This window comes from Eptatretus burgeri, chromosome 4 (genome assembly GCF_056783735.1).
Source record: "Eptatretus burgeri isolate ZD-2024b chromosome 4, Ebu_testis_v1, whole genome shotgun sequence".
Lineage (NCBI taxonomy): Eukaryota > Metazoa > Chordata > Myxini > Myxiniformes > Myxinidae > Eptatretus > Eptatretus burgeri.
In genome coordinates, this window is record NC_140964.1 from 103651353 (window position 1) to 103673223 (window position 21871).

The following is a 21871-nucleotide window of genomic DNA, read 5'->3' on the forward strand; positions in this document are numbered from 1 at the left end:
TACAACGACCACACTAAATCCACCAATACAACTATTAAATCTGAGTCCAAGGCTGAATCAATTAAAACAACCTTCGGACCAGCACAAAGGCCATTTTGTACTTTAACCATTATCAGGTGACGTTTATTCATGGCTGACAGTATAGTGTCTGTGTAATCAATTTTTTTTTAAACCCTTTATAAAGCTTGAACTTTCACTACCCGGTATTGTTATATTGCATTTCATCTTCTTCTTAACAAACAAAGTTCAGTACAAGTAAATACAGTATAAACTAGAAGGGCACTCGGTGGTGTGCATACATCCGACACGTAATGCCTGATCCACGAGAACATATCGGGCCCAATACATTTTTGAAATATCATGCTATAAAGTACTGTATCGTTTTGGCCCAATCTCTCAATGGTGAGGAACCACTTTAAAAATGAAATAATTATCATATCCAAATTCGGAGTCAGATCTTCACCAAAATCCAAACAATTCGTCCTTGTTACACACCCAACATGTTCACCAAGTTTTTTTTCCAAATCAGTCAGCAACTTTTTGAGATATCATGCTATATATCGTTTTTGGCCCTATCTCTCAATGGTGAAGAATCACTTAAAAAAAATTAGTAGCCAAATCCAGATCTTCACCAAAATCTAATCAGTTCATTTTGTCACACGCCCAACCTGTCCACCAAGTTTCATCCGAATCCATCGACAACTTTTTGAGATATCCAGCACACAAACAAGAAAAAGACGTCGTGCAGAGCACGATACTTGCGAAATCCACCCCACTCTCCAAAGGTTGCCATGGATACATCAAATTGTCCATTTCATTAAGATTACAATTGACAATCTTAAAGCTCAGGTCAATCTGATGAAAAACTGATTATTTTAGAAGTTTGACCTTGAGTTGACCTTTGACCTTTTGACATCAAAAATAGTTGGTTTCTAAATTCAGTGATGCACTATTCAATTGCTGGTTAATTTTCAAGTTAATCGGATGAATAATAACGGTTTTAGAAATTTGACCTCAATATGACCTTTGACCTCAAAAGCAGGAGGCTTCTCAGTTGAGACTACCACTACAACTTGGTTAAGTTTCATGACGATCGGTTTAAAATTGTGACCTGTAGGCGATTGACAAACAGACGGCGTTCAGAGGATGATACTTGCAAAATCCATGACAAATTTGACCTCAAAAATAATTGGTGGTTGAATTAAATGACAAAATATGTAACTCCTCTTCAAAATTTCAAGTCAATCGGATGAAAATTGACCATTTCAGAAATTCGGCCTATGTTGACCTCTTGGTCGATGTTGACCTCAAAAATAATTGGCTGGTGTTGAATTCAGTGACCTGAAATATAAATCCTCTTCAAATTTCAAGTCAATCGGATTAAAAATGAGGATTTTTCGAAATCTCACCTTAGTTGACCTTGGGCCTATGTTGACCTTTTGACCTCAAAAACAATGGGCTTCTTCCTTATGACAAACTCTACCATGTGGTAAAGATTTGTGAAGGTCGGTTTAAAATTGTGACAAGTAGGCGATAGACAGACAAACAAACAAACAAACAAACGGACAGAAAGGGGTGAAAACATAACCTCCTTCACCTTCGGTGGCGGAGGTAAACATACGTTTATTTCATAGCGAGACCATCATGACAATCTTTTGAAAATCCCAATTTCATTATGATTATTACTTGTACAAAATAGGATGTTATCGCATCAGAGGTATAATTCATTTTGTGTGGACCTTCTTGGTTCTCAAAGCGTTTCATTGTCCCATACTTTAATTCGGCTACCTCCAGCACCAAAAGGTGGATGCAGGTTATGTTTCCACACCTGTACGTCTGTGTTAGTCTGTCTGTGAGCAGGATATCTCAAAACATTGCGGCACGGGTTCTGACGAAACTTGGTGGACAGGTTGAGTGTGTGATGAGGACGACTTGATTCGATTTTGGTAAATAACCGAATCCGGATCCTAATATGAGAATTGTTTAATTTTTTTTTTTTAAGTGATTCTTCACCATTGAGTGATTGGGCTAAAATCAACATGTAGTAAGATATTTTTTAAAGTGAATGGATTATGACAAAACTTGGTGGATGACTCATGAGTTGGGGAGATGACAAGAACAATCCGATTACATTTTGGTTAAGTTGCGGGTACACATCCGGCGAATCGGTGGGATACAAAACGTCAACTGTTCAGCCTGGTGGAGGAATGTGCTTTAAGCATATAACAAATTTTTAAAACATCATAATAGAGTGATAACATTTTTATGAGCTCGTGATCAAGGAACAATGATGAATAGCCAAATTTCAATGGCTTCATGGGAACTAAACCAAAAAATTTACCCACTTACTATGAGGTTGTCAATTTCCAACACAAGGGTTACAGATCAGTGTGACCACTCCTTGGCTTTTTTCACAAGATCTTGGTTATTCGTTGTTCACCTTGACTTCTTGGTTTTCTATAGGTTTTCTTGGCGTATAGGTTTTCTATTGTCATCGCTTTTCCGAAACCTTGCGAATTCTTGGCTTTTGTCATCGGCTCACCTTGGCATTTATGAAAATGAGAAGTGGTCACACTGTTACAGAACCCCTCAGCTGTCCTAACCGACCTGGCCATGTCTTCCATGAGCCACATGGAGCCAGCACGTCTGCACCTGCCTGTATGATGTCACGCATGCTCTTCACCTGCCCGTCTCAGTCGCAGGTAATCACAATTAAGCTGGGTCACCTGATTAAAATCAAGATATCTAGACTTTGGTAAAACAGCAAGAAGATTGTTTGCCAAGATTATCATAAATAAGCAGTGATAAATACAGGAACATGCTGGGAAGGCGGGAAACACACCAACAGCAGGGTAGAAGGACACAAGAGAAGGATAGTTGGAGGAAGAAACACCGACAAATAACGCCAGAGCCCAGGAATGCAAGCTTCACATCTGTATCGGACTATATCTAGAATGCAATACGTAATGATGGGCCAAAAATGGCCTCCTCGTTTCCTTGTTTCAGGTCGTACAGAATCGTGCAACCACTTCTTACACTTCATGTAATCCGGCAGAGACTGTGGACCCTTTTATTATTTTTTTTTTAATAGGATCTATAAGGCTCGTTGTGGAGGCGCCACACACGTCTCAAACACATACACAAGACACAACACAGGACTGTTGGATGAGACAAACACAACCACTGAGTGTGGGGGAAGTACTGTCACTTCCCAGGCACTCTGGGTACCAGCGATCCACAATGGCTCCAATTTTATCACTGCACTCAGTGGGGCATTTCCTAAGGAGGGATTTCCTCCTCCCCATGGGTTCCAACCTATGGGGATTGACCTTCCAGCTCCCCATGGGTTCCAACCTTTGGGGATTGACCTTCCTCCTCCCCATGGGTGCCAACCTATGGGGATTGACCTTCCTCCTCCCCATGGGTTCCAACCTATGGGGATTGACCTTCCTCCTCCCCATGGATGCCAACCTATGAGGATTGACCTTCCTCCTCCCCATGGATGCCAACCTATGAGGATTGACCTTCCTCCTCCCCATGGATGCCAACCTATGGGGATTGACCTTCCTCCTCCCCATGGATGCCAACCTATGAGGATTGACCTTCCTCCTCCCCATGGGTGCCAACCTATGGGGATTGACCTTCCTCCTCCCCATGGGTGCCAACCTATGGGGATTGACCTTCCTCCTCCCCATGGGTTCCAACCTATGAGGATTGACCTTCCTCCTCCCCATGGATGCCAACCTATGAGGATTGACCTTCCTCCTCCCCATGGATGCCAACCTATGGGGATTGACCTTCCTCCTCCCCATGGATGCCAACCTATGGGGATTGACCTTCCTCCTCCCCATGGGTTCCAACCTATGAGGATTGACCTTCCTCCTCCCCATGGATGCCAACCTATGAGGATTGACCTTCCTCCTCCCCATGGATGCCAACCTATGAGAATTGACCTTCCTCCTCCCCATGGATGCCAACCTATGAGGATTGACCAAGCTCTTAACCTTTTTAAATGCTGAATGTCAAGCAAGGAAGCAGCACATACCATTTTAAGTCATTGGTATGACTCGGCTGGAGTTTTAACTGCCGACCTCCCAGACTCGGAGCGGATGCTCTAACCATTACACCACCGTGTCTTTGTATATTAATTCCCATTCGGCCCATGGAAAACAAATTCTTAAAATTCTTAAATGCTGGAGGTTCAATTCCCGACATAGCATCGACCTTCAAACGCTCAGGTGCAGTGCAAGCTCCACCCTTCCAAAACGCTGTTATTTCATGTTTTTTTTTCACAAATTTTATTAATAATGATTGAAAGTTTTTTTTTTTATTGTGATGGTGACCTTCTGGGGCTGACAAGAAGGCCTACAGGTACGCACACGCGCCTCGAAGCTGTCTAGCCTGGGTTTGAAGCTGTCTCGTCTGAGTTTGAATCCTGACCCAGCTATAAACTGCCATACTGGTGCTCCACATGCAGGGTGATTCATCAATGTGTGTGTGCCATCCCTCGGATGCACGCTAAATGGAGTGTCCTGTCTGCCGGTATTATATGGTGGACATTAAAGGACGCGTGATGTTTTTCGTGAAGAGTAGGTGAACTCTCGCCGCCGCCATGCACAAATTACAAATTCCTGCCCGAACCAGCAGAGCACATTGCATCAGCGGCACAGCCACACCATCAGCCAATGATGGTACCCCATCGGCTTGTGCTGCATACGAATGAAGAAAAAGAAAAAGAAGTGGCATCCAGATGTGAAAATAATGTGGGACGGCAATTTTTTTAAGGGGGGGGGAGAGGATTCACTCAGGGGCTTGGAGACAAATAACGAACAAACAAGTTGGGTCACCTGATCAACATCAGGTTGCTTAGACTATTGCAAATATCACGAAGATTGATGTTTCAAGCTGGAGCAAAAATTAACTCAGGAGTGCAACATGCCCAAATGGCCTCATTTACTTCTTTGAAGTCGTATAGTATCATGCGACGACTACTTAAACTCAGCCTGTAGTCCTGTGAAGACTGTGGGGAACCTTCGTATATTAATTTCCATTCTGCATACAAAATATAAATAATTAAATGCAATTGGTTTGATTCCTGACAAAGAATATTCACCTTCAAACAAGATGTGGAAGTGGTGACACATAAGCCAAACTTTGCCCCTCTCCCTGCTGATTGGCCAGAGCTTTGTCATTTCTTGTTTTTACATCGATTTGATTAACAATTGCAATTTTTGATTGGGCCATTGACTACGATAATGTGGTAGAGCAAATTTTGGGGTAATTGGCCCAAAGATATAGATATATATATATATATATATATATATATATATATATATATATATATATATATATATATATAGATATATATATATATATATATGAATGTAAAAATTCAAATAAAAGGCTCCACATGGAAAGAACCCACTCTTATATAGAGGGCGGTCCAAAATAATGTGCAATTTTTCAAACGGCTGTCAGAATTTTACTGATGTGACCCTCCTTTATATTTTCAGGTTTCCGAAAGAACAAAGTTCAAAGTTTTTTTCATCAAAGTTTCAACCATGTTGGACAATTTCTTTGTGCCCCAGTGGAATTTCTTTGTACCCCATCTTAGAGACTTCTTTTTTTTTTTTTTACAACTCAGTCATATGTTTCTACACAAAGGTAGTTTCGTAGGATCTATCCAAATGCAAGAATTCCACAATGTACAACCATCAAATGTATTGTTGAAAGGTTTGGAGACACTAGAAGTGTGAAAGACTAAATTATAGGACACTGTAGTGAGAAAACTTTCAGTGAGGACACCAGGCAAGATAGAAGCTGCAAGAGAACATCCTTTGCAGGCTTGTCTGGAAAAAAATCGACACACCAACTTGCACAGCTGGTGGGAACTTCTCGCATGACTGTTGGCAGAATCATACACGACAATCCTAAACTATCCATTCATGATACAGTTACTGCAGCACCAGACCAAAATAAACGAGAGGGAGAGGTTCAAATGTTGCACCACCATTACCTATCAGATCAAAGACGAGAAGGATTGTCTAGACATCTTATTTAGTGAAGAAGCCCACTTCCATCCCAGTGACCACGTGGACAAACAAAACTTGTAATTTTGGGCAGAAGCCGAACTGCACAAACATATGGAACAACCAGTTTCTGGAGTGAAAGTAATGGTTTGGTGTGTTATCTGACGTAGCAGTAAAACAGGACCTTTCTTCTTTGAGAATGAAGCCAGACAAAGATTGACAATCAACGCAGATAGATACACGGATATGTTGCAGAGAAGATTCCTTTCCAGCACTGAAAAGGAAGCAAGACATCACGACGATTTTAATCATCTTCCAGCAAGATGGTGCACTACCAGCCACCGCGTACATCGAATGGTACTTTGGAGTTTTTGAGATGACATTTCCCCGGTGATACTCATTTATCGATGGATGGACAATCCACAGCCTCCCTACTCCCCAGATCTGTCTCCTGATTGTGACATATGGGGATGCCTCAAAGCTGAAATCTTTAAAAAAAAAAAAAATTTTTAACCCCACACACACTGCAGGAGTTGAAAAATAACATCAGACGGGAAATGAGACACATACCAGCTCCAGTTCTCAGCCAAGTCATCGACAACTTCAGCGTCCATGTGGCAGCTGCTTTTCAAATGTGACGTGCTTGGATTGAGTACTTCATCAACTACTAATGATATTGCTCCTTATTGCTTGTTGAAGCATGTTATTTGCTAAAAAAAAAAGAATTTCTCACCAATGATTTGTATTATTAGACAAAAAGAAACAAAAATCGACAAATAATAAAAAAATATTATTGTAAAAATAAAATGTCTGTCATCATTTTGAACCGCCCGATACCAACCTCTGATGTAATTGTGTGCACTGCATGATTCTTTAATAAGGTTATGGTATCTACCAGGCCAGAAGGCTCGAACTTTAGACTAAAGTTAATATATGCATACTGGATGTGCAGTATTGCTGATGAGCAAAAGCCTGGTCATCTACAACAAGCAATATCAATTGGGGGGGGGGGGAGGATGATAATGTTCATTGTCATAATCTATCATTGAGAGAAGGTAAATCAAATGAATTTATTACAGCTGGGTCTCCATGTCTACTATTTCTGGTTCGTATCACTTGCACGATGGCACACCCACTTGTTCCTATCCAGTCACCTTGACCTTGGCAATGATCACGTGAGATCACACCATTCAAACAACTTGCCGCAGGATTGGCTAATCAAGCATCCAATGAAAGGCCTGGCACATAGTTTGTCACCCTGCTAATGTGACATTACAATCCAACAAATTCTTGAATAACCTAACAACGTTCTGATGAGCCACGTCATGGAGTATGTCTGTATGTCTGTTTTCATCTCAATAACAGAGATTTCATTAATATGCCATAGCCTCAATCAGGGAGCTTTAATCTATTGAAACCAATAAATTACAAACAGTATCATTGTATGCCAATGCAATACCATTGATTACATACCAATCAACACGTAGGCCAATGGATTGAAGTGAATGTATTGTAAATGACTCCATTAGAAACCAATGCATAATATACAAGGAAAAGAGCAACCAGAGATTGCAGACCCTCACCAGGACTTCATGTGATTGGTGTATTTTTATAGGTTTGATGGTAAATCCAATATGGCTGCCAAACCATGTGACCTATGACATCATGTGTGTGAACCTTTTGTTCCTTATGGATGGGCGGTCATAGGTGTAAAGTTTCGACTCGATCTGTTCAGCCATTTCAGAGAAGATTTTTGAAGCTTTTTTTTTTTTTAAGCAATATGGCTGCCGAATCACGTGACCGATGTCATGATTAAAAAATTTCTGTGGGCCATTTTATCCATACATGACCCTCAAAAATGTTCATACTGATCGGATGTGACGTTCTACATGTGCAATTATGACGTCATAACGAAGGTACCTATGACGTCATGAAAAAAATCACACTCCTGCCCCATGAGGAGTACTTGACATGTGCAAAGTTTCAATTTTTTTCTTTGCTGCAGTTTCAGAGATACAGAAGTCCAAAGTTTTTCCGTTTTTCCAATATGGCCTTTGACGTGAGATACAGAAGCCACACCACGTGACCTATGACGTCAAAATTATAATTAAAACATTCTACACGAGTAGTCGCACCAATGGTGAAAATTTCCTCTCGATCCGACAAGCGGTTGCGGAGAAAAACACGAAAGATCTGTGCAGACAGACAGACAGACAGACAAACAAACGGACCAAAATGTAATTCCCTTTCCTTTGGTGAGGTTAACAAGAAGGGCACTCAGTGGAGCGCATACCTCCACCGCGCAATGCCTGATCCAATAGAACATAGCAGGCCCAGTACATTTTTTAAATATGGAGCTATATATCATTTTTGGCCCTCTCTCTCTCATTAGTGAAAAAAACACTTTAAAAATTAAATAATACTCGTATTAGGATCTGGATCCAGATCTTCACCAAAATCGAATCAATTCTTCCTTGCCACACACCCAACGTGTCCACCACGTTTCGTCCTAATGCGTCCCCAACTTTTTGAGATACTGTGCTATGTATCAGTTTAGCTCAATCTCTCAATAGTGAAGGAGGAGGAGGAGGAGGAGATTGGGACCAGACTCTGTGCAGAGCATTTGTGCTGCCGAAGCAGTCTCCTTGGCTGTTGGGCGCAATCCTGGACCGGTAGATTATAAACTACCATGGCTGCTGATCAACAGAACTGGCTGGTGTAGTTTGTCAGGATTGAACCTTCTCCAATGGTTCAATCCCAACAAACTCGCTTGGCCTCCACACGTCATCCATAGTCTGTCACGTGACATACTTGCAGAACACAGCGGCACGCATCCCCTTAGGTGAGACTTTGGAATGATTTACTCTCCTTCGTTATTTTTCTTAGACGACGAACAACCTCCAACTCTACGACTGAGATGTCTCTCATGTTAACTTTTTCTTTCCTACTTTTAAACTTCTTTTCGCAGGGGGGGGGGGGGCATTGCATGAATGTGGTTTGTCCCCTCCGCCGCAATGAACCATAAAACTATAATATCAACCAATCTATCTATAATAAGTTAATGCTGTCTGTCTGTCAAGCAATTACAAGGAAATTTTGCACAGGAGGAGGCCATTCGGCCCATCATGCCCAGATCTTAAATCAATCCATTGATACCCCTGTCCCTTCATGTGCAGTCTTTTTGGCTGCAACACTGGTATTCATTTCATCGACCTCAGAAGGATGACAGGTTGAGTCAACCCCCTGGTGTTAATTCAGCGACCATCAGGGCTTGAACTCAGGACCTTAGAATCCCAAGCCACCACCCGAACCGCTAAGCCAACACCACCAGGTTAATGTCCCATCTGTCCCATCTTGAAAAACGGAAATGGCTCCTTGGTGAGAAAAAAAAATTACATAAAAGTTGCTTCAAATTCATCCAAACCGACGGGAAAATTGTATATTTTTCAATCAGCAATAAATGATTGAACCCAGGCAGTGTATAGGCAACAGACCGCTGCATCGATCGCTCCTTTTAGTGCATCAGCAATAAATATTTTTGGTGGTATTTTTTTTGTTGTGAACATGATCGATGTGACTGCCATTTTGCACGCGCGTCACCTCCTACCAATTGGGTGAAATCATACGTTTCTCAGTGACACAAGTCCGCGTTGATGGGATAAAATGGCCATTAAAAAACGATGGCTTTTCCTCTACCGAACACATGACATGGTCTCTCATTTGATTCTTCCAAGGTTGACGGCAAGTCATTTTGACATCAAGAGAAATGTCACACTTGCTGCACAATTCCACAACATTCCACCTCAGCTCCATGAGAGTAATGAGGACTTCGAAGAAACACTTGACCAGCGTGACCACTCCTCATTTTCATGAATGCCAAGGTGAGCCGATGAAAAAAGCCAAGAATTCACAAGGTTTCGGAAAAGCGATGATAATAGAAAACCTATAGAAGACCAAGACGCCAAGGCGAACAACGAATACCCAAGATCTTGTGAAAAAAAAAAGCCAAGGAGTGGTCACACTGCACTTGACTCTTCAAATGTCCCCAAAGAAAATGATCACATAAATCTAAATCGGGTCTCACGTGGGACATGTCGTTCCACATCTGGAAACTTGAGAGAAACGGAGAGTCAAGGACAGCTCTTCCAGGATAGGAAGTTGCATGCTCCTCCAGGAACGAGCGTCTCCTCGTGTTTGTATAAGCCCTGATTCCATAAAAGTGGTTGAAAAGTCACTCAGAAGCATGGCAGATGGACATAGCACCAAGAAGATCTTGGTTTGACAGTCGCGATATCCAAAAATTCACTTAGCACTTTCGTCACAAATGTTCTCGATGTGTATGGCGCTCACAGTGATTGCTTGCCAACAAGCGAGGAAAAGAAAGCCATCATTCGATGGCCACCCTGCACTTCCCTGCACCGATACTTCCTTCTGTAAGCACACGCATTCGCAATAAATCACTGGTTTATAAACCGACAGCATGTCAAAGCAGGATTGACATTTTTTAAATATTGAACAGGACCGACAACCCTTCTGATCGAGAGAATGAGTTGATTAAAGGGAACAGTGGCTATATTGGCTCTCATTTAGCAACAGGAGAAAAAAAATCTCTAAAAAGGTCAAGGTGAGGATGTGATAGAGAGGAGGAGAAAAAGAAAAGAAAGAAAAAAAAAACAAGAGGGTCACGAAAGAGGGGAACAGAAAGGGAACAAGGTGGTGGTGAGGGTGGTGGTGCGGAATGCGGTGGGGTTGTGGGGGGGGCGGTGAGAATGCTATGGATTTTTCCTTACTGACCATTTACCCAAGTCAGCAACCTTACGTGCTTGCCTTATATGGGAAAATGGAGAGAGAAAGACAGTGGAGGAAGGGCGGTCAAAGGCCTCGGGGCCAAACGAGGCCGGTGGGGACCGTCATGGCCCGGGTAATAATTCACAGGTTTGAATCACGGCCAGGGTTTGCATTTCACCCCGAGCTATTTTAAACATAAAGTTTCAGTGAGCCGGATAGATGGCTTATAGTAGACCCTGGAACAAGCAGCAGCCAGCTGAAGCAGGTTGTGGTCTTAGATTTTTTTTTTTAACGTTTACTCCTGGAAAACCCAACAATGCACAGAACTACACCTAGGCTTAAATTGGTAATCTCGGAGAATTAGTGACTTAGCCTCCTTTAGAGAGGGATACACTAAGCTATAACCTCACAAATTGCTCACTTGGTGTGACAAGTACAAAAACAAACATTCACATAAAAACTTACAAAATAAAATAAATAAAAAAACACCACCATGTTGAACTTAAGATTGAACTAAAAGCAAGTATATCTCATCACTGGATATGTTTCGTGATTTTTCTTTTAAATCTCTGTCTTTTACACCATTTCAAATGTCTGTGGGCTCACTTATCCTTCCTTCTGTAACTGACAAAGAAAAACCAGTTTGGTGACATCTCCCACCCCCCCCCGCCCCGCCCCCTACCGAAGTCCACTCCTTGCAATGTTCACAACTATTTTTAAATAGTCATGGGGACCTCATGCTCACATCCAAATCGAGTGCTTTCGAAGACAGAAAGGAGGTTCTCATCACAATTTTTTGAGAAGAAAACCCAAGCATAATGTTCGAGTAATGAACGAAAAGGCTGTTTTGGTTTTTTTATCTTTGGCATTTTAACACCACAAATGGCTTAGTGAAAATGGTGGGTGGTGGTGGAGTGAAAAACAAAATGATCATAAGATTGCAAAAAAGAACATTTAAAAAATCGTTCCATCATTTTCAGGAAATAAAGTTTGAAATGTCAACAGAGGTATGTGGAGGAGACGCACGCGAACACTTCATTTCCATATTCATTACCTCCACCACCTTAGGTGGACAGAGCTCATGCTTTCACCCCTGTTTGTCTGTTTGTGAGCAGGATCTCTCAAAAAGTTATGGACACATTCGGATGAAACTTGGTGGACAGGTTGAGTGTGTGACAAGGCCAATTCTGGTGAACATGCAGATCTGGATCTGGATACGAGAATATTTTTTAAAGTGATTCTTCACCATTGAATGATAGGGCTAAAACGGCATATCGCACCATATCTCTAAATGTTGTGGACAGATTCGGATGAAACTGGGTGGACAGGTTTGGGTGTGTGACAATGACCAGCGGATGCAGAACCGCCCTAACAAGCGTAAACTGTTCAACCTGGCGGAGGTATGCACTCTACTGAGTGCCATTCCAATTAATATATTGGATGGCAGGATAACTCAAGGAGTTCGATTCCCAACAAAATTTGATGGAGACTAAAAGCTCTCCCACTAAGTTGTGCTTTGTCGACGATATTTGTGACGTCACAGACAATGCCGTCCTTTTCAGAAAAAACGTTAAGCAGGCTGGACTGTCTCTCTTGTGCACATCATCTTACAAAGTTCGTATACGTTCTTCGTATATACCATCGAGCATGTTTTAGGGCTCCCACTAGTTTAAAACCACTGTGGGAGCCTCGTGGAAATCAATTGGTAAAATTCAATGGGGATTCATCAAAACTGTATGACGTTGATTGTCACACAAAACGTGAGCATGAGGTGATGTAATTATGACGCAAGAACATTCTGGTGGAATAGAAAGAAATGCAATGCAATTTTCATCTAAAGAGTGCATAGAACACCTTACCCTGCGCTGTCTCGAGCAACAAGGACGTGGGCAGGGTCTACGATGTCATGATCGGTCGTGATGACGTAAAATGCCATAACATGTGCTAAACGAGGTGCTCAGTTCAGTACTGCTAAACTTACTGCTTGTACTAGTAGTGTTAGTACTGCCATAACATGTGGTCCAAGTATTGCTAAACGGAAGGGTTTTGAAATTGTCAAGAAGGTGATTTGTTTCAACGGTGTTCAATTACATGATTCAACTTAAATGAAATAAAGATTTTAAAGGTCGCAGAAAAAAAAATTTTGGAAGTTTTACCGCCGTTTATGCAGCGTCTTCACACCACCTTATTTAACACGTTACATTAGTTATTCGTGCTTGTTGTTTGTGTCCTTTACGACGTCATTAAAAAACAGTAAGTTCCCTGTTTGTAATGATTTTCTCTTCTGCTTGACTGCCAGACAGGCAGAGTTTAAAAAAAAAATTTTATTCATTCTTCGCTGCACACACATGATCGAGATGAATTCAGTCAAAGTACTGCTAAACTCCAATTGAACCGCAATCAAAGTGAACCAATTGCTTAAAGAGCAGGTTTTAGGTCGCTGATGACTTTGCGTGATTCGAAGTTTATAAGCACATTAATAATCGTTGGGCAATTATTTTCTTACATTTGAAACTCCGAATATGCTAAAATTAACTTTTCTGTCAAAACTTTTGTCAGTGATCGAAAAACAGTCCGGAAGTTACCGAAGATGCTATGACGTCACCGTTCTCCGAAAACTTCCTGAACATTCGGAAACAGCGTGTGAACAATGGCGAGATGCGAATCAGAGAGTGATTTCAGCGGCGATGAAATAGAGTGTTTTCATTCCGATATTGCCGAGGACGAGTCGGAGGATTTTGGGAATTTATACTATGGAGTTTCTGGCCCTGACCATATAAATTTGAGCCACTTGCAAGTGCAAGAAAACGGCCTATTTCGTGTACAAGTGGCAGGACTGACTGCCAGCTCAGGGAGGACGGAAACCTCCCGTGGAGCAGAAGGACGAAAGCTCGCTTGATCTTGATTTTCAGTACGAATACAGACCGTGAAAGCGTGGCCTCGGGATCCTTTTGACTTTTTGGGTTTTAAGCAAGAGGTGTCAGAAAAGTTACCACAGGGATAACTGGCTTGTGGCGGCCAAGCGTCAATAGCGACGTCGCTTTTTGATCCTTCGATGTCGGCTCTTCCTATCATTGCGAAGCAGAATTCGCCAAGCGTTGGATTGTTCACCCACTAACGGGGAACGTGAGCCAGTAAGAATAAGGTAAGTTTGGTGCAATTTGAGCTTTTATTCGTCGAGTTATGAATGTTTCAAGTTGAGGGCGCCTGGCGCGTATGGCAGCGGGCGCCTTGGCTAGATCTAGGCCGCGCCGCTTTTTCCACAAAGATGAGGTTTAAAAATCATTTTTCATCCCAATAAAGGTTATCATCACATGCCTGACTTGTTAAGCTGTCGGATTATGTAAAGATTGTTCGTGGATGGCTGAATATTACGGTTTTATGACTTTGACAAAATAATTTTAAATAATGCCGTGAATTCCTGTGGTGAATTGAGATTTTTGCTTCGATCGACGTTGCGGGTTCGTTTTAAAGTCAATTCAAATTCTGTTTTCGGTTTTTGCAGTCGCTTAGGATGCTTAACACTCGGTAGTTGTGAAGTTTGTAAAATTCCGATATTTTATAAGGTTTATGTTCGATGGCGCGCAGGGCCTAGGGCGCCTTGACTAGATGTTAGGCCGCAGCGCTTTTTCCACAAAGATATTGTTTAAAAGTTTAAAAGGCAGGGAAAATTCGCCCATTTTGTCTGTACAAATCTTATCCACTGCCAGCGAATGTTTGATTCGTTCGGGAATCGGTGGGAGTGATAACCCGTTTTCCAGCCATTTTCGCTGAACATGACGACACACATACGAGGCATGATGTACAAATATCCAAATAACTTTGTTCTACAATAATTCAAAATAAAAAAGGATAATATAGACAGTTGCAAGCTCAAAAAAAGCGAAAGAACGGCCCGCTCAACTGGACACTTCTTCAATGAGCGAGTGAGCTTCCGCTTTGTTTTGGAGAACGTGACGTCACCATCCATATATGGGCACAAGGCTGTTTTGTTTCCAACAGCCTCGATAAATAACAACTTCGGAGTTAAATTTCATTAATTTCCTCAATAGTTAGGCAACCACAATAGTTCGCATCGAACTATTTAATACACATATAATCATATTGATAAATTTTCAGAACATGTTTGGTGACCCGCAACCTGCTCTTGAACCCCACTTTTCACTTTCTACATATTAATATACTGCTCAAGATAATGACACGATAATTGTTTCATTCACATACAGTCTCCCTTCGACTACCTTTGATGCAACTTGTTTCTTCTGGTTTTTTTTCATGATGTAGTAAATAAAAAATACATTTGGAGTCCTGGCAGGTAACTCTTTCACTCTGGATCTAATGACACATTGTTAAAACTGTATATTACTCCACATAGGTGGCCCTCAGTTGGCAATACGAGTGCAGGCTTTGATGGGCCTCATGGCCTCCTCCTGCATCAAAAACATAGATATTATTATCATTATTATTATTACTAGTACGTGCCCGTACGTGCGTGCCCATACGTGCAAATCAAAAAATAAAAATAAAAAAGACCTTTCAAACCATGAGCCAGAAACAACCACACAGGCCGTTCCTCCGCTCTCGTAAACAACGACTGGATTGGGGCATTGTGTTTATCGATAAATGCGCATAAGAAATCGAGAAATTATTCGAATACATTAAGTCATCACTATCCGGAAGTGGTGCGTGCCCGTACGGAATTGTCACATGCATTCCTCGAATTATCACTTGCACTGAAGTAACAACTGCTGTGATACTTACACACAAAGAGTTAATTAAAATCCAAATTAAAATCAAGTTTACCTCCCTGTCTTTGCTTGCCATGACATTCGCTGCCATTGACCATTGCCACTCCTACGCCATGGTAACTGAGGCACCGATCCCCATCGTAACCGGCACGGCACGTGACGTCATTGTCGGTCAGCCGCGCACCGGCCTAAGCAGCAACGTGTCCTGTCATTGGTTTGGTAAATAAATGGCCATAACTTGGGAACCACTTGTCCGATCAATATCAAACCTTGAAAAGGCACATCCACAGGGCCCCAGCAATATACCTGGCAAGTTTCAATTAGATCGGACCAGTGGTTGTCGAGAAACAGCGGTCACACACACACACACACACACACACACACACACACACACACACACACACACACACACACACACGCACACACACGCACACACACACACACACACACACACACACACTGCTGGAATTATAGATAGATTATTATTATTATTATTAGGTTACATCGTGGAATCTGTCGCATTTACTATAAACACAAATCATAATGAAGGATCAATCTTCAAATATTGATGATGATATGTAGATAACAGGAATTCCCTTACATGAAACTTGAATGCAAGAGAACATTAGATCCATCAAGTTTGCATAGTGGCTGCCAACTTAAAGTTGTTTCACTGGAGTTACGACATATTAATACACTGATTGAGAGAGGTGGACGCCATCTTCCCACCAACCTCTCCTCGCCCATCCCGAGCTGCACTTCGCCCTGTGCCACACCAATGGCATCATCGTCCTGCAACCACAAATGACATCATCATTCTGCAGCCACAACCAGCTTGTGCCTGCACAAGTCCTCGCCCGTTTTGTTCCCCTTCGTGGTCTGACCTGTCTGATATTGCTGGTGCCGTTAGCGGGGTTATTGCTCTTGGAGTTAAAATCACGTTTCTTTTCTCCTTTCATCCCTATCTGCGTCTGTCGACCACCGGGTTTGTTCCGTGTATTCATTAAAGCATCTTGTCCATCCTTCAACCCACATACATTTTAATGAAGAACGACTCCTCACACATAAGAATGGATGTATGGTGTAGTGTGTGAGCAGTCCCTTTGTACCCTTGTTAGCCACACACCCATGTCAGCACAGATGTGGACAAGGACCACTGGTCTCCCACTGATATGCAACTCTTACTTATGTTTCCAAGGAGCTGATAGTGCACACCAGCAGGCAGACCCTGGGATCTCGCCTCAACTGGTGTGCTAGACTAAGTGAGGGGAATAGCAACTTTGTAAGATGCTATGCAAGGGATGTCACCCTCATTAAGTGCATGAAGTCTGGACTGGTGGATAAGGCAGAACAGCTCACTACTCAGAGCCAATGGCTCAGAAGGTGCAACAGCACGATGTGTCACACATCTAGGGCAGAATCAAGATGCTGAAGGATAAATCTATAATTTTCTGACTTATTTCATCTCTGACTTATTTCCAGTTGTCACTGGAGTTCGTCAGGGATGTGTACTTGCCCCCACACTTTTCAGCACTTGTATGGACTGGATTTTAGGGAGGATGTTGGAGAGATCAAGTTGCGGTGCATCGTTTGGGAATGTCAAGATCTCAGACCTTGATTTTGCAGATGATGCAGTCATCTTTGCGAAGACTTTAGACATCTTGGGGGCCCTCGAGGTGCTGAATGAGGAGTCGGAGCCGTTGGGATTACAGGTTTCTTGGGTCAAAACTAAGATCCAGGCTTTCGGTGACATCTTGGATGCTGCTGTCCTGTCTGTGTCTGTTTGTGGTGAGGATGTTGAGGTCGTGGAGAGATTCACTTACCTTGGCAGTGATATTCATGTCTCTGCTGGCTGCGAGTCAGAGGTCAATAGACGTCTGGGTCGGGCCTGGGGAGTCATGGATTCACTGGATCATGGGGCGTGGCGCTGCCGGTACCTGTGCGGGAGGACGAAAGTCCGAGTCTTCAGGTCCTTGGTACTTCCAGTCTTGCTCTATGGGTGTGAGACTTGGACTCTGACCAAGGATCTGAGATGGAGACTTAATTCCTTTGGTACCAGGTCTCTTCGGAGAATCCTTGGCTATCGCTGGTCGGATTTTGTGTCCAACGAGCGGTTGCTGAGAGAGACTCGGATGAGATTTGTTACCTGCATAGTCCGTGAGCGTCAGTTGCGGCTGTATGGACATGTGGCTCGTTTTCCTGACGCTGATCCTGCTCACCAGATTCTCTCAGCGAAGGAGTCTCATGAGTGGAGGAGGCCAGCGGGCCGACCACGTGCCTCATGGTTGCAACAGGTTGACCATCATCTCAAGGAGATGGGGATGGGCCTGGCATCTTCCTGGGGGATGGCCAGACGGAGGCCCCTGGAGTACCGGCGGAAAGTGGACGCAGCGACGCGCTGTTCTGGCACATGCTCCCATACCAGACCTGACCTGAAGGATAAATGGTCAGTCACCTTGGAAGAGTCTGGGTACTCACCAATTATTTCCCATAGTTAGTCATGGAATCTCACATAATGGAATCTCATAGTATAGATAGTAGTCGTAATGGTGGCAGAGCGGGGCTCCCTGTGGTGTTCTTTCTTCTTTTTGCATATGGCAACTTGACTGCCGGGTTGCTCTCATTTTGTTAGGGCACGACGATGCCACTGATGCTATACCCCTATACCAGTACACTGGTACTCATTTCACCAACCTTAGAAGGATGACAGGCTGAGTCAACCCCACCTGGTAGTGTTATTTCAGGGGAAATGGGGCTTAAACTCAGGACCCTAAGATCCCAAGTCAGCCACCCAAACCACTAAGCCAACATCAGACTTACTCCCTGTGGTGATGTCTATTGTAAAAAGGAATAGGAAAGAAGAGGACTTGGTAGGAAATGTGAATGACGAGGGCAACCCAAACTCGGTGGGGCTACTCTCTGATGATGCTATTCTCAAACCTCGCCAAGACCTTCTGAAAATCGGAACCTGAATATGAGGACACTCTACCAGAGTGGCAAAACAGACAATTGCATGAAAAAGATGTTAAGACTCAATGTCAACATTTTAGGCTTGGCAGAAGTTAGATGAATGGGATCTGGGAATCTTTTCAGGTGGTAGTGAACATCAGAAAGAAGGAGTTCCAACAAGCATTGTAAAGTGTGTGAAGAGCGGAGACAGGATGAGAGTTATGGGTGATTTGAATGCGAGGTAGGAGGAGCTTATGGACTTGGAATGAAGAACAGCAGGGACAAACGTCCGATACAGTTGTGTGACGAAAACAACCTGGTCGTCTTAAATACCCTCTTCAAACAGCATCCAAGAAGACTGTATACTTGGAAGCGTCCAGGAGATGTACACAGAAATAAATTGGATTTTCTAATGATCAATGAGAGGTACAAGAATAGCATCAAAAATGCCTTCACTTACCTCGGTGCAGACATCAATTCAGATCACTGCCAACTTGTAATGAAGATGAAGTTCAAGCTGGAAATTCCAAAAAGAAATCCCATGAAAGACCAAGCCAACCTCGACAGGCTAATAGAACAAGATGTGAATAAGAAATGTGCTGTGGATGTTACTAACAAGCATGAAGCTTTACTTGAAGAAGTGACAGAACATGGACTTAGTGAGGAGGAAATGACAGGAAGGCATCAGGAAAGGATGAAACAGAGCATGAACCATGCAGTAACTGAGATTGGCCCTAAGAAAGAGAGGAGGAAACATCAAGAGTGGATGACCGATGAAATACTAGATATGATGATGCAATAATAGATATGATGGAGAAAAGGAGCAGACAAGAAAAGCATGTCGAGAGGTCAAGGAAAGTGGTGTGAAGACCATTGCAAGGAAACAGAAGAATTGGAGAAAGGGCACAATATGAGAGTATTACTTGAGAAAGTTAAATTATTGACAGATAGGAGGAAAAGATTAACTACAAATAGTGCCAGCAGAAGGAGCAAGGAAGGAGAGCTCCTCTTTCAAAATAAAGTGTCGAGAAACGATGGGTGACATACATCAGAGAGCTGTATGATGATGAAGACGGAAGTGCAGAAGTGAGTGCGGCAATCACAAGGATGAAACAAAGGAAAGCACCTGGAATTGACGAGATACCAGCAGAATGGCTGAAAGCCCTGAATGATGTTAACATGGTGATACGAACAGACCTCTGCAACAAAATTTAGAGGACAGAATTCATATCTGAGGATCTTATGCAGTCGGTGTTTATCAAGATCCCAAAGAAACCAAAAGCCACAGAATGCTCAGAGCAGAGGACAATAAACCTCATGACAATAAAGGATTCTCAGAATCATTTTAGAAAGAAATGATCAGATGATGGAAGCAGAGGAAAATGATAAACAGGCAGGATTTAGACCAAAGAAAGGAACAAGAGGGGGCATCTTTAACCGGAGAGTCGTCATTGAAAGATACCAGGAAGTGCAAAGATGTATGTGTGTGTGCTTTATCGATTATGAGAAGGCATTTGATCGAGCTTACCATCAGAAAATAATGGAGTGCTTAGCCAAACTCAATAGACAAATATGATACAAAGATAATTGAGAACCTTTACTGGAATCAATCGACAGTGGTGAGACTTGATAACAGTTTGTCAGACAGCTTCCCAATCAAAAGAGGAGTGTTCCAGGGATGCGTTACGTCCCCTAAACTGTTCAACAACCTTTACACTGAAGCTATCTTCAGAGACATATAAGATCTACCAGATTGCAGCATTTGTGGATTGAACATTAACAACTTGAGATGTGCAGATGACTCTGCATTGTTTGCAGTCAGAAGAGGCACGATGGGAAATTGTAAATAAAGTGAAATCAAGGAGTGAGGATTATGGATTAAAAAGGAATGTGAGGAAGACCAAGCAAATGGCGACAAGCAGAGACCTAACCCAGGAAGTGAAAATTGAATTTGATGGACAAGTCCTGGAACAAGTGAAAATATTCACGTCCCTGGGACAGATTATCACAGACAATGGGAGATGTGATCGCGAGTTCCGAAGGAGAATTGAGATAGCCAAGACTAGCTTTGTTAGAATGAAGGTCGTGTTAGTAACAAGGAAGCTGAAGCTGAATCTTAGGAAAAGAATGTTGATGTGCTATATTTTGTCACCTTTGTTATATGTGGCAGAGACATGGACAACAAACAAAGACTACTGTATTGATAAGCTGAATGCATTCGAGATGTGGACATATAGGAGGATGTTCTGCACATCCTTCACAGACAGGAAGACTAATGAGGAAGTACTGGAGGAAGTGGCATAAGAAAAGAGTAAATTAGTACGTGACATCAAAAAGAGAAAGATACAATACAGAACTTTGGTCACATCATTGGAGCAGATGGTAGAGCGAGACAGTTATCGGAGGGGAAGAACGATGGAAAATGTAGAAGAGGGAGGCAGAGGAGAAAATGGATGACGGATATAACGGACTGGATGCAGTTGACCTATGTGGAATGTGCAAGGGCAGCACAGGACAGACAGAGGTGGAGATCCATGGCAGTCAACCTTCTGGGAAGATGAAGACACCAACGAATGAACAAACTAATTATTTATTTATTTTAAACATTTTAAAACGTTCTTTGAGGATCGTAACTTGTTAGTCGACAGGGGATTGATCACAATTTGGGATAAGAAATCAGTGTTGATGTTTGGAATCTTATTTAATTAGGGAAGAAAGGATGCCTGGATGGGGCAAGATGATATATATATATACGAGTGTTTGGTCATCACATCATCTTGAAAGGTTGCCGACAAATCCTGCTCACCGGATCTTCCTGTTTCCCACCTCCCACGTATACATAATATGTATACGGCACTTTTTATCCGAATTAATCTGCTCACCATACTGACTGACAAAATATGGTGCCATAAACTTGGCGGTACCACAAGTCCATATAAGGGCACTGCGAAAAGTGTTGTCTTTCTCTGACCAACCGTCCTTCAAATTTGACAAAAACTGCTGGAGACAAAGGAGCACAATTAATGTCATATTTGTTGTTCAAATTATCAAGTACAATGGTGTAGGTGAAGACATTGTTGGGCCTAATTTAACTTTCCAAATTAAAAAACACCGTGTGAAGAAATACAGCTGGACAGCACCAGGACAAGCGCTGTCACGGCTCTCAATCCTTGCGTATGGCGGTTCATATATTATATTTTCTGAGTGGTAAGTCAACGTAGCAACTTGGATTGGGATTACAAAAGCAGTCACAAATTCGTGTGACGTTTTATTGGTAAACTTTCCAGACGAGGCACATTTCAGCTGTCCATAATTTGTATTATCTGTGTACATAGTTAATGACATAATCCTACTCAT

At 42.4% G+C, this 21871-nt stretch overlaps 1 protein-coding gene across 3 annotated transcripts in view; it reads right to left on the reverse strand.

Moving 5' to 3' along the window:
* LOC147028801 (uncharacterized) overlaps positions 1 to 21479 on the reverse strand; it is a 328207-nt gene extending 306728 nt beyond the window's left edge. The window contains exon 1 of one of the 3 annotated variants that reach the window (XM_085879526.1): positions 16167 to 17283. In XM_085879526.1, the coding sequence (XP_085735652.1) occupies positions 16167 to 16312 (146 nt within the window). In that variant the 5' untranslated portion in view covers positions 16313 to 17283. Of the gene's footprint in view, positions 1 to 16166; positions 17284 to 18974 lie in introns of those variants that run through there. The other 2 variants (XM_085879527.1, XM_085879525.1) reach the window with 2 other exon arrangements.
* Between the last annotated feature and the right edge of the window lie 392 nt (positions 21480 to 21871).